The sequence below is a fragment of the Mytilus trossulus genome, chromosome 1 (assembly GCF_036588685.1).
Source record: "Mytilus trossulus isolate FHL-02 chromosome 1, PNRI_Mtr1.1.1.hap1, whole genome shotgun sequence".
Taxonomy (NCBI): domain Eukaryota; kingdom Metazoa; phylum Mollusca; class Bivalvia; order Mytilida; family Mytilidae; genus Mytilus; species Mytilus trossulus.
The window spans coordinates 97,270,863-97,283,732 of NC_086373.1; the positions used below are offsets into that span (position 1 = coordinate 97,270,863).

A 12,870-nucleotide genomic window follows, 5' to 3' on the forward strand; every position below is an offset into this window, starting at 1 on the left:
AGGCTACTATATCTATGATTATAATATACATGGAAGTTTTAATTCCTTTCAATAACAGTTACTTCTACAGAAATACCAATAGTCCAGGAATTCTTCTACTTCATTTTTTTATAAGGAAAAAAACACAATTACTTTTATTCATTATTGCTTATGTGATACAGCTATATAGTTCCATCTTTTGATACATCCCATCATTGTGTTATTGTGCTTTTGTTAAATATCCAATACTGTTTTTATACATTGCCAAATTATTTAAGGAACTTTTTCATGTTGGGGTGTACCTGAAAAAATATCTTCTTCATCTACATGCCTTTTATGTTTCTTTGTTACATTTATATATGACGTGGCTTGAGCTCTGTACTTTTACATCCAGTTATTGTGCTCCGATAAGTTTTTGTTTTCTCGTCTTTATTTTTTGCTAATGTGCTTTGTCTATATGCTTTTAAAAAAAAAATATATTGGATGATGTGGCGCTGTGCTTGTAGCCTTGTACATCCCGTCATCGTGTTGTTGTGCTATGGTTAATTTCTGTATTCTTGGTCTTTCATTTGCAAAGTGCTTGGTTTATGCGAGTGCCAATTAGACAACTCTCCATCCAAAAAAAACCAAATTATAAAGGTAAATCATTACTAGAACACACCCGCGAAATCGCGGGCATTCAGAGCGTAGTTGAAAGTATGTATTAAAAGTGTTGTTGGAAGAATTATGTAAAATATTGAATGGCTGGAAAATTTCAGCAAAAGTATCATAAGTCAAGGTTATTGGGGATAGGAAAATGTTTTTTTTTTTTTTATCCCTCCTCCTTTCTTTCCAAAATTCCCAATTTTGGTTTTCTATCAATTTCAATATGAACATAATACATTTAGTGCGGAATTTCAGCAAAATTATCATAAGTCATATAGGTTATTGGCGACAGGAAAATGTTTTTTTTATATCCCTCCTCCTTTATTTCCAAAATTCCCAATTTTGGGTTTTCTTTCAATTTCAATATGAACATAATACATTGAGTATGTTATGAACATTTAAGTAAGGAGCCTGTAATTCAGTGGTTGTCGTTTGTTTATGTGTTACATATTTGTTTTTCGTTCATTTTTTGTACATGAATAAGGCCGCTAGTTTTCTGGTTTGGATTGTGTTATCTTGTCAGCTCGGAGCCTTTTAAAGCTGAGTATGCGGTATGGGCTTTGCTCGTTGTTGAAGGTCGTACGTTGACCTATAGTTGTTGATTTCTGTGTCATTTTGGTCTCTCGTGGAGAGTTGTCTCAACATGGCTATCATACCACATCTTCTTTTTTTGTAATCAATGAATTTTGTAAAAGATTTAATAACTGGAGAATTTCAGAAAAGATATAAAAAGTTCACTTGAATAATTTTAGGGATTATCTGTATATTATGAACATGCATTACTTTATATATATAGTGTATTTACTTTCAATTTTAAGTTTACTAATCGATCCATGGTGGTCATTACAGACCCTCTCTATTTAATAAGCTATTTGGCCGCCGTGGATACCATGGTGGTCATTGATATTGTATACAGACCCTCTCTATTTAATAAACTTTGTGACCGCCGTGGATAGTAAACTTGAAAATGATAGCAGATAGAATAATCAATTCTTAAATACAGTACATTGTATACAGAAAACGCAAACCGGAAGTCAAATCAGACTTAAAATTTCGTCCAATTACGGGACAATATCCGGATGCCTTTTTTCTCGATTTTCTCCCAAAATAACTCAATCTGAATAATCATATGAATGGATGACAAATGCGACTATGCACTGTACCTATAGGACACAGAGGCGTGTTAATTAATTTGTTGTGGAAAGAAGAGAAGCGACACCAAAAATGAGGTCTTCTCGTTTAATAGTATAGATAGGTCAATGTATGGCCTTCAACACAGAGCCTTGGCTCACACCTAACAGAAAGCAACTATAAAGGGCCCCAAAATTACTGGTGTAAAACCATTCAAACTGGAAAACCAACAGTCTAATGTCTTTTTGTGAACCTTAGTAACATGCATACATGTATGTTTCTTTTTTTATAGTGATTCAAGATAACTACACAATGTTGAATGCTGTGCAGGTCAGGAATATGACAGATGTTATCCATTCATTTGATGTGTTTGAGCTTTAGCTTTTGCCATTTGATATATTAGACTTTCTGTCTATACCACATTTTTCCTCAGGCTTCAGACTCTGTATTCTTGTTATTTTACATTTTGATACATGTAGTTTTTCAGAAAATCAATACTCCACACCCTGTGTGTTCTTAACAAATACTGAATTATTTGTTCCAATCATCCAGTGGACTTATTCCATTTCTTGATCTAGTACAATGGATTGCAAAGTTTCTTCTATATCATGACAGTTTAGATACATCTTTTCACAAGAAATTCTGAAATCTGGTGATCCCATGCCATAAACCAGAACTATGAACATTCAAGACAAACATGACTATGATTAGATTATTTTGTTTCCATACCAAACATTTTGTTCAGGTACCATATGCATTTAAAAGACAAAAAACAAGTCTCAAAACCATACCAAAGTATGGGGTAGAAAATGTTAAAACCATACTTGTTTTAACAGAGCACGCAAGAATTTTAAAAGTAGACCTGTAGATATCTTTTTTTTTGTGTTTAGTCTCATTGCATTGGCATCCATACCTCTGTAATGTAAACCTATATTATGTTTTACAATGTAAGGGGAATAACTCTAATTTACATACATAACATACAAGAAAATAAATTTTAAACTTTTTATTCATGGTTTTTTCTTTTTTTTCTTCAAAATATAAATAACAGCATCCACTGGTGCTTACAAAGACCAGAGATGTTTTGTAGAAAATAATATATATATAAAATTATGACATTTGCATGATAACCTCAGAAATAATGACTAAATGAAATTATCACATTTGAACATGCAAGATAGAAATTTTGATGCAGAAGACAAAATGTTAAAATTGCGGAATGTCAGCAACAAAATTTATCATCAAAACATGCAAAAACAATACGTGATTGGCACTTTTACATTATAACATCCATATGAACACATAGTCAAGGCACAGATCATTTCATTCAATGTTATGAGAATATATTTGTACTTGAAATCATGATTTGACAGCCACTGTTCACATGGTCAATGATTTTTTTCTTCAGTTTACAGACTTGGTCCCTGAGAGAATTTGCCGTTGCTGTTAAATCACAGTTTTGTCCTTTTAAGTCATCTACTCTATCTTCTAGTCGGGAGATTCTTTCAAGTTTACGTGTTCTGCACTTTCTTGCAGCGACACGGTTTCTGGCACGTTTTCTTTCAAGTTTGATAACTTCTTGATTTTCCATGTTTATTGGCGACACTGAAAAACTGTCAGTTGTACTAGTTGCTATTGAAGGAACTGTCTGTGGTTCTTCATCCTGTCGTAATAAACTGATTCTTTGGGAAGGCATAGATTTAACTGAGTGATTTCCTGCAGAAGATGTATTAGTTGTGAATAAACCACCGGGGAGGGTTGTAGTAGCTGAGGTAAGAACATAGTCTGGAGGTACATACGTGTAACTGGCATTAGACACAGAGTCACTTTGGCTTTCACAATCCGAAGAGGATTCACCCTTTAAACATTGTCCTGTTTTTCCATGAAGATTGTTCAATGCCTCCACAAATCCTTTAGCAAATGATTCCTGTTCGTCTGTCACGAATTTAGGAAATATGAATTGTGTTGGTGTCGGCGTTGTTGTAACGAATCCGTTAGCTTGAATTATAAACTTTTCTAACTCTGGCGATGCCAACTTCAGCATGTTCAGATCAGGAGAAGCAAGCAGATTTTGGATCTTCTGTTGTTTTGTTTTTCCTGAAGAATTAAAGTCTAATGTCATCTTTCTTTTCAAACTATTCACGTTTGGGTCTCCGGCTTTGTTCATGATGCCTTCTGGATAAAATGTCCGCTCGGACAAAAGTTCCATTGTCTAAAAAGTTTGTTATAGTATAACAGTGTAAAGTCTAAAAACTTTTTCAACTTCAGTTGATAACTTGTGATGACTAATCCCAATGAAGGTCGATGTAAAAATGGTGGAAATATGAGTCACCTCTCTATATTTCTTTTCGTGTGAGGCTTGCACTGTAGTAAGTTTTCAAGACGTATGCTTTGTCCAACGTATTTCACTCCTTTTTATATGATATGAGTCAGTTTTCTAAATATAGCATGACATCACTTTGGATACCTTTCATTGGTTCTCAATGCGATCATCGACTATGTTGTAATTGTTCCTTCGGAGTTCTCGGACAGTTTGTCTATAATGTATCGGTTACACCTAAAAAGTATATCGTTGGTTCGAGAAAATGTGTTGATTTTGATTGGACGATTCTCTCGGGTGTGACTTGATTTGAACTCTGGTAAAGGGCACTTTCTGTAAAAGGAAATATTGACTGTGACGTCAGGATATTTACAACCCATATTTGGAAAACATTAAATTCTTAAACTTTATTGAGAACTGTTTTGATATTGCGAGTAATCGTTACCATAGAAACTCAAAAGAAGATTATAAACGTAATATTCTCTAAAATCTAACCGAAAATATTTTTCGAAAGTAGTTTAACAAACACATGTTACTGAAACTTTCGGCGCCAAACCATGCTCTCAGAAGGGGATTTCCAAATATGAATCATCACTATTAACACGTGGAAGTTTTGAGACTAATAATAAAGGTAACGAAAGTCGATAAAGATGAAGTCCAAAGCAAAGGGCTAGTATTTATTTGAAATACGCCATGGCGAGGAGTTTAGAGAGGGTACAACAGTGGCGGATCCAGGAATTTTCATAAGTGGGGGCCCACTGACTGACCTAAGAGGGGGCCCGCTCCAGTCACGCTTCAGTGATTCCCTATATAAGCAACCATTTTTTTTCCAAAAAAGGGGGGGCCCAGGCCCTCTGCCCCCCCCCCTAAATCCGCCTCTGTACAAGTCAAATCGACACCTGGTAAAATCGGCACCCATAGAAAAAGTCAAATCGTCACCTATTTATAATTTAGAGTCAATTCGGCATCCAATAATATTTGATATAATATATGGGACTGGGACTATTTTGGGGGTTGGATTTATATGCATTACATGTTAAAAAGCATCAAGCAGTAATAATACAAAAGTTAATCATTTAATGTGACTGACGTTTTGATAAATTTTCATTTCAAATAATTAATATCTTTAATCATTGATAACTGGCACTTCAAACTTTTTTGGGCAGGGGTGAGCAGCTGAGACATCAAGTACCCCACCCTTTTCATATATTTCGTTTATCAAAAATATATACCTTGCCATATTTTAATGAACAAAAAACAGACCTATAGATATATTTGGATATTTTTCATCTTCTTGTACATTAGAGTTTACAAAAATTTTGAAGTCCCGCTCATTTTACGTTTTTGTTTAGATGCAACGCAGTCGCAATAATTACACCTTGCTTTCCTTATTAATTCTTCACTCCTCTATTTGCCCCTTTTATTATGAAGAAATTTCAATTTGAAAAGACAATAAATATTGTTTTATCAGATAAATGTAGTAACACTTCAGATAGTATCACTTTTACTGAGTTTACATTAATTAAAAACAGATTTGTCGTTCCCTCTTGAAGGACCCTAACACTATGCTATGGAATTTCATCTTTTTGGGTTTCTTAGCCAAGAGAGATACAATGTAGCTGACTTGTCTCTGTTAATAAATAAGAAAATTGCTCCTGACTTGAATTTGTTCCTCCTATAAACAGAATTTCCTCTGGAAACCTTGTTATAAACAATGCTGTATACATTATAAAATCTGTTCTTATTGGTGGTATTGGAACAAATTTTTCTATTTATTCCATTAAGAACATTTTCATTGGAAAAAAATTTCCATAACATTTCTTCTCTAAATCTTTGGAACTTTATAATATATATCATAAAGGAACTTTTTTTGCATGTCAATACAACATTCGATGCAGTTAAATATAGAACTAAATTAGTTCTAAACAGCTTTTAATAAAATGAAACACTGAATAGCAAATAACCCTATATGCTAAAAACTTGAAAAATGTGACCCAATCTATAACAATTTAATACTGTATCAATAGAACAGTCAACTCCATATTTTCATACAAAACAACATCAAGATAAGAGCTATTGCTCAAAAAGCCTAAACTTCAAAAGGAGCTAACCATTCAATGGGAGTTTTATTTCCAGAAGTTCAGCAACTTCGCTAATTAATGCATTAATTAATGTACCACATCTTCCCATCTATGGTGGTTGAATATTGAACCACTTCATTAATTCATACATTTTTTTTGTACATCACAAAAAGGATTATCTAGTGGCAAAGATGTAAGCTGTATATATACTCTTATGTCACTTTTTTTACTAAATTTTGCAGAACTATTAAAAAATATTTTTACAACCAGCGTCAAAAAGAAAAATCTGGTCCCTTTATTGATTTTTAAAATGTTAAAAGAACCTTGTTTTACTTAAATGTAGCTTTTGATAGACCTAATATTTGGTCATGGAATAATTTATTCAACGTTTCGTGGCAAGCATTTTTAAATTTTTACCTTTCTAGATTTAAAGGATATTTGTTGAACTGTAGATTTGTTTTTTTTTTGTGTCATATGGTTGCTGTCTGGTTGCAATTTACACTGTATCAACTCTTATACCCTAATGGCCTTTTAACTAAGGACTATTAATGGAAAAAAGGGATTATGATAATTGCTACATTTGTAGTCGTAGTCGGCTGCATTTTTTTCAGAACATTTTTCAATAATTAAATGCCCTCTGTGTCTAAAAAATTATAAATTTTGATTCACATTTTTATTTATTTCACTTGAATAGCTTTTTAATATGTGAATCTTTTTTTATACCAAAAATTATACCTAAATCCAATGAAATAAAATTTGTTGTTGTCTTTAAACAAGTTAAAAATCCAAAACGTTTTTAAACCTTTTGAATATTTAAATTTTTAAAGTAATACATCCCCCCTTTTCTCTGTTGATGTCTGAACATGTTTGTTGACAATCCTCCAAATGAACTTTGTGTGTTGGCATTGCATGGGTATTTCCCACTGTGAGTAGATTTTCTATATTTATCTGATGATTCACCACAACAGTAGGTTAGTAGGTGTTTGTTTATTGTTTTTCCATGGCTTACCTGTGAGGGAACATATCAAAATAGAAAATGCAATATCACATATTTTATGCATTTTAGTTCTTCTCTAGTTTTTCTTCCTTAAAAAGATTTGAATGTTTTAAAAGTATACTGTTCGTATCAGATAAAGAAATCAAGAATTGATAGTAAATGTAATTATTTTATTAAATATGTGTTAAACCATTAAATATTTGACATAATTTACTTGCAAAATTGTTTTCATTAAAACAAAAAAAAAGGAAGATATTTAATTGTTTTGCACAAAGTACATTTAGATTAAGGGTCAATTAAAATATTTTAGAGAATTTGACCTTTTTTAATTTTTAAATTGAACTTTAGTTCAATTGACCTGACAAAATAGCATTGAAAACTTCTTAAACACTGACACAAATATTGTTTATTTAGATATATAGAACCAAGGTGTTCCAAGTTAAATTATTGCTACTTTTATGCAAATGTATGTTTTATGTGAGGTCTACATAAAAACTTTTTCAAACTTCTCATGACTTTCTTTTAGGGGAAAAAGGGGGGGGGGTTGGTTCTAGAGAATTAAATCAAAATGAAAACGATGGTCTACATGTGATGAAATATATCAATTAACATTTTAAGTAAAAGATAATATAAAGGTTAGTGACTAAAGTAGAAGTTATCATATGGTTAAACTGTTGTGAAAGAATAGACAGGTGGTTTGAAATTTATGATTTTGAGATTTTCCAGATTTGTGTATTGGCATCAGGCCATCACATGACCTTACTATTGTCTGTAAATTTTCGATCACATGATTTTTTATTTAAGGATAATATAAAATAAATGTTGTCCCAAATTACGAAATAGTCTGTTAATCATAGTATGGATGATAAGATAATAAACAATAACAGATAGTTATTTTTAATATAAATGAAATTTTAATGTCCAAAAAATAAAAATAAACCATATATAGATATACTTAAATAAACAATAACAATATATATATAGATACATAAATATAGATTTATATCAACCTATTTCCAAGCAGCAAATATTTTCAATAATAAATATTTTGTTTGTAAAACAGTGGCGGATCCTGAAATATTTTTTTGGGGTGGGGGCCTGACTTACCTGAGTGTTTTTATTATAAATATATATTGTGAATTTTTTTTAGGTTTGAAAATCTACTAATTTATATGAAGATTATTATATATTTTTCTTTTATTCCTACGTCTTTTTGGAATTTTTCATTAAAATAAAAGCTAGTATTTATGTAAAGTAATACATACTAGGGTATTGTGTTGAAAGCTATATTTATTGTAAGAAATGGCTATGTCACAGTAGTTGAAACACTATAATCTCTATAAGCCATAATGTTGCATCATAATCCATAAATTTTGGTCTCAATCACAAAATTGAACTTTGTCCATTTTATTATGCTGCATGCTTGATTAAGGAGAAGCAAGTTGAACTGAGTGAAATGTGAATTTTTTTTTAATGCTTGATTATAGTGTTTAAAGACACTTTCTGTATTTTTTTGTTTTTCCAGTCTGTTTTATATTGGTCGAGAAAGAGACTTGAGATCCACCAATTTTTGGCAGGAAAACTGGAATCCTACTCAATTGATATTAGAGTTGAATGTACCTGCCATGTGTGGGGTTTGAAATCTACATATGAACTACTTAGGCCACTGAGCCACCTACTAGGTTCTGATACAGTATATGAACTACTTAGGCCACTGAGCCACCTACATGTACTAGGTTCTGATACAGTATATGAACTACTTAGGCCACTGAGCCACCTACTAGGTTCTCTTTTTATTGAATGAGATGAATTACTTATAATACACCAGCGATTGTTGTTGTGATGTTGCATCATTATCATTTCAGTTTTCTACACTTATCAGTGGTGGATTCAGGGAAAAAAAGGGGGGGGGGGTAGGGATTCTTGGGTTGGAACATCCTCTTTGTTTTAAAAATGCCATTTGATTGAGAAATAAAGTTGTAACTTTTAACACCCATCCCCCTTTTGTTTTCTTTAAACGGCTGGATCTGCCCCTGCATATTAACTGCCCTTATAGTAAATAAGCTTTATAAAATAAGACTGTTTAAATGTGAAAGACTTAAGTTTGCTTTAAAAAAAATATGAGATGGACTCTTATAGAACCCTTGAATTCAAAGCAGGATTTTACTAAAATTTTATTTATACAGCTATTGTAAAAATTTGTGTATGAACTATGAATAATTTACAGACGGACTTCCATAAGATGTAGAGCACATGATTGACCCATATTTTATAATTTAGTGGCTCAAAGTATTTAACTTCGTTATTACCTATATATGTCTTGTTTTATTGAGTGACCATCAATCATATGACTTGATTTAAGAATACATCTATAGGTAAAGGACGTCATCAAAAAATCAATGAAGGATAAAAACTTAATTTAAATAGTTTGGGGGTGGGGGTCAAAATTGCTGCAAGTTTTGTTTCATTGACATCAATTTTATATATATATACTTATTGGTCAATCCATTTTTCCCAAACTAACTTAAAAGGGGGTCAGTGGAAAAACTATATGAATTAAGTTTTTTATCCTACATTGAACTTTTGATGTTGTCCCTAAGTACAGCAGTAAATGTATCTACGAAAATTGGGTCAATTTGACCTACATTTTAATAATTGATAAAATTTTGTTTATCATTTGGGTTCAGATGTCTGGTACTAAGAAACCTAAACATACACCTTCTTGATATATGTATAAGATACATCTGGGGATTATAACATACACCTTGATATAGGTATATAGATACATCTGGGGATTATAACATACACCTTGATATAGGTATATAGATACATCTGGGGATTATAACATACACCTTGATACATGTATAAGATACATCTGGGGATTATAACATACACCTTCTTGATACATGTATAAGATACATCTGGGGATTATAACATACACCTTGATACATGTATAAGATACATCTGGGGATTATAACATACACCTTGATACATGTATAAGATACATCTGGGGATTATAACATACACCTTGATACATGTATAAGATACATCTGGGGATTATAACATACACCTTGATACATGTATAAGATACATCTGGGGATTATAACATACACCTTGATACATGTATAAGATACATCTGGGGATTATAACATACACCTTGATATAGGTATAAAGATACATCTGGGGATTATAACATACACCTTGATACATGTATAAGATACATCTGGGGATTATAACATACACCTTGATACATGTATAAGATACATCTGGGGATTATAACATACACCTTGATACATGTATAAGATACATCTGGGGATTATAACATACACCTTGATATAGGTATAAGATACATCTGGGGATTATAACATACACCTTGATATAGGTATATAGATACATCTGGGGATTATAACATACACCTTGATACATGTATAAGATACATCTGGGGATTATAACATACACCTTGATACATGTATAAGATACATCTGGGGATTATAACAACTTCTTTTAAGAGGGAAATCACACTGACCTACATTATATGCTTCACTGCCTAAGTATAATAAACAAAAAAAGTTACTTAAAAATTTGCCTAAGAGTTGCCTTTAGTATAAGTTCCATAGACGGTGATAAATACCTATTTATGAGGATTGTTAACAACATGATGAAGTCTGTAGAGTTCTAAACTTTTTTTCTACTTTAATTCTCATAAAACCTTTTTTGTAGCAGTAATACGATGTCCACCAGTAGAATTTTATCATCAGGACAAGGCATACCAAGTAGAACTGTTACATCATCTGGGGCAGCATCATTTTATACCAGTGATGGCGATAGTATCATAGGGGCTGATGATGAAGATGAAAGTTTACATGAAAATCATATTAATCCTGTACGACAGAGAGCAGAAAGTTCTACAATTAATGACCAGGTAGGATAATACAAAGATGAGAACAAGACCTTGCGGTCATAAAACTTTCAAGTCAGTTTTTTGTACTCGTACTGAAAAATCAACCAATCAAAATGCGGGATTTCATGTTTCGAGCATGATTTTTGTGCTTTGAGCACTGATCAAAGTTTTATGCCTTCATGGCAATGCTCATACTTTATCTTAAAGAGTATGGGTTACCAGTGTGGTTTTTTTAACAACATTGACTGGCTACAAAGCCCTGGCACAGTTGATAAAGAGTATAGGTAGGTATGGGGCAAGTGGAAAATGTCAAAAGTATAGATATCAGGATAAGGATTAATTTTTTGACAAAAAATGCAAGTCATTGAAAAAATTAAACATTCAATTAGTAAAATCATGTATAAAAAAAATTGAGACAAAGGATTCCCTATTTACTTATGACTGAGTTAATCATCCACTTCTAAACTAAATATACTTATTCATCTGTCATCAGTATAAGGGAGGTAATAGGGAAGCAGACTATAAATGGTGCTAGAAAGCACTTGTTCATGACAACACAGAAAATCTTTTAAGAATAGTTTTACACGATATGAATTACAGCATGAAAGATAATTTAAATGCGAAAATGTCATATTTGTTTCAAATGTACTTAATATCAATATTAATACGAAGAAAAATTCTCTGAAAAAATATTTTTGCTGAAGATTGCTATATTTCGATGATACTTAGAAAACATTGTTACATTATTTTAAAAATATTTATGCTTTGAATACTGAAGATCCTTGAGAAACAAAACAAAATTGAAAATTAAAATAAACTATTTGTTGATCAAATTTTAAGCCTTTCCTGTCGATATCCTGGCCATAAGTTCCTGAACAGAAGTAGTGTATATACTGATAAATAAACGTCAGGAAACATATGTTGTCACGAACTTTGTTTATTTACAGTAGTAACATAACTTATTTACCGGTCGTTGGTACTATTTTATAAGGCAAAGAGTACAATTACACCAAACATACATTTCCATTCTCAATTTTATTCTTGTACCATTTTTTCTTTGCAAAAGAAATAAGTGTTACAAGTTCTCATGTGCAGCAACTTAAATAAATCGGTAACCGTTCTATAAAATTTGAGGGCAGAAGAGTGGATAAGGACACCAAGGGCTGGTCCCCATACTATTTAGGCAGGCGGGAACACCAATATAAAAACAAATGGGTTAGGATTAATAATTTGTTGAAAGCCTTTTGAATAAAAGTTTGTTGTAAATAAACTCATCATAGATACTGGGATTAAATTTTGTATTAATGCCAGATGCATGTTTCATCTACAAAAGTCTCATTAGTGAGGCTCGTATGAAAAAAGTTTGAAAGGCCAAATAAAGTACAATGTTGAAGAGCATTGAGGACCAAAAGTTCCTAAAAGTTTTGTATGTATACTACTTATGTTTGTTGACCCCAACCTTATAAATAAAATAAAAACACAAAAAAAGTGAAGTATTTTTATTAACCTTGGAGGTTATTAACACTTACATACCTTTTAGGTTTTGAGGTACCTGGTACTTAATCATATTTTTATGATCAGTTTGATAATTAAAATTCATTTTATGATTAGATTCATTCTCCTGGAAATTTTAATGACTTCAACAAATGAATATAAATGATTTTTTTTTTTAACAAATGAGAATTAAACACTACTATGTTTATAGATATAATTATAGGTCTATGTAAGTTTAAACAAGATGATAATACTGTGATAACTATACAAATATTGTTGTATTATTATATTTATACCTTCAGGTCAAATACTGTAGGGAGGA

The 12,870-nt window shown here is 31.7% G+C and overlaps 2 protein-coding genes across 6 annotated transcripts in view; one reads left to right on the plus strand and one right to left on the minus strand.

Moving 5' to 3' along the window:
• Nucleotides 1-2,746: 2,746 nt before the first annotated feature.
• Nucleotides 2,747-4,154, minus strand: LOC134692341 (transcription factor Jun-like). The gene has a single exon (XM_063552799.1). The coding sequence runs from the start codon at nucleotides 3,962-3,964 to the stop codon at nucleotides 3,089-3,091; it is 876 nt and encodes a 291-aa protein (XP_063408869.1). The 5' UTR covers nucleotides 3,965-4,154; the 3' UTR covers nucleotides 2,747-3,088.
• Nucleotides 4,155-4,350: 196 nt separating this feature from the next.
• The window catches only part of LOC134692312 (mutS protein homolog 5-like), a 40,331-nt gene continuing 31,811 nt past the window's right edge, over nucleotides 4,351-12,870 (plus strand). For 2 of the 5 annotated variants that reach the window (XM_063552791.1, XM_063552785.1), the window contains exons 1-2: nucleotides 4,351-4,706; nucleotides 10,874-11,075. In XM_063552791.1, the coding sequence (XP_063408861.1) occupies nucleotides 10,884-11,075 (192 nt within the window). In that variant the 5' untranslated portion in view covers nucleotides 4,351-4,706; nucleotides 10,874-10,883. The remainder of the gene's footprint in view (nucleotides 4,707-10,873; nucleotides 11,076-12,870) is intronic. The other 3 variants (XM_063552765.1, XM_063552772.1, XM_063552779.1) reach the window with 3 other exon arrangements.

Coding starts and splice junctions, on each gene's coding strand:
- LOC134692341 (XM_063552799.1), bottom strand. CDS start 3,964: ATGGAACTTTTGTCCGAGCGGACATTTTATCCAGAAGGCATCATGAAC.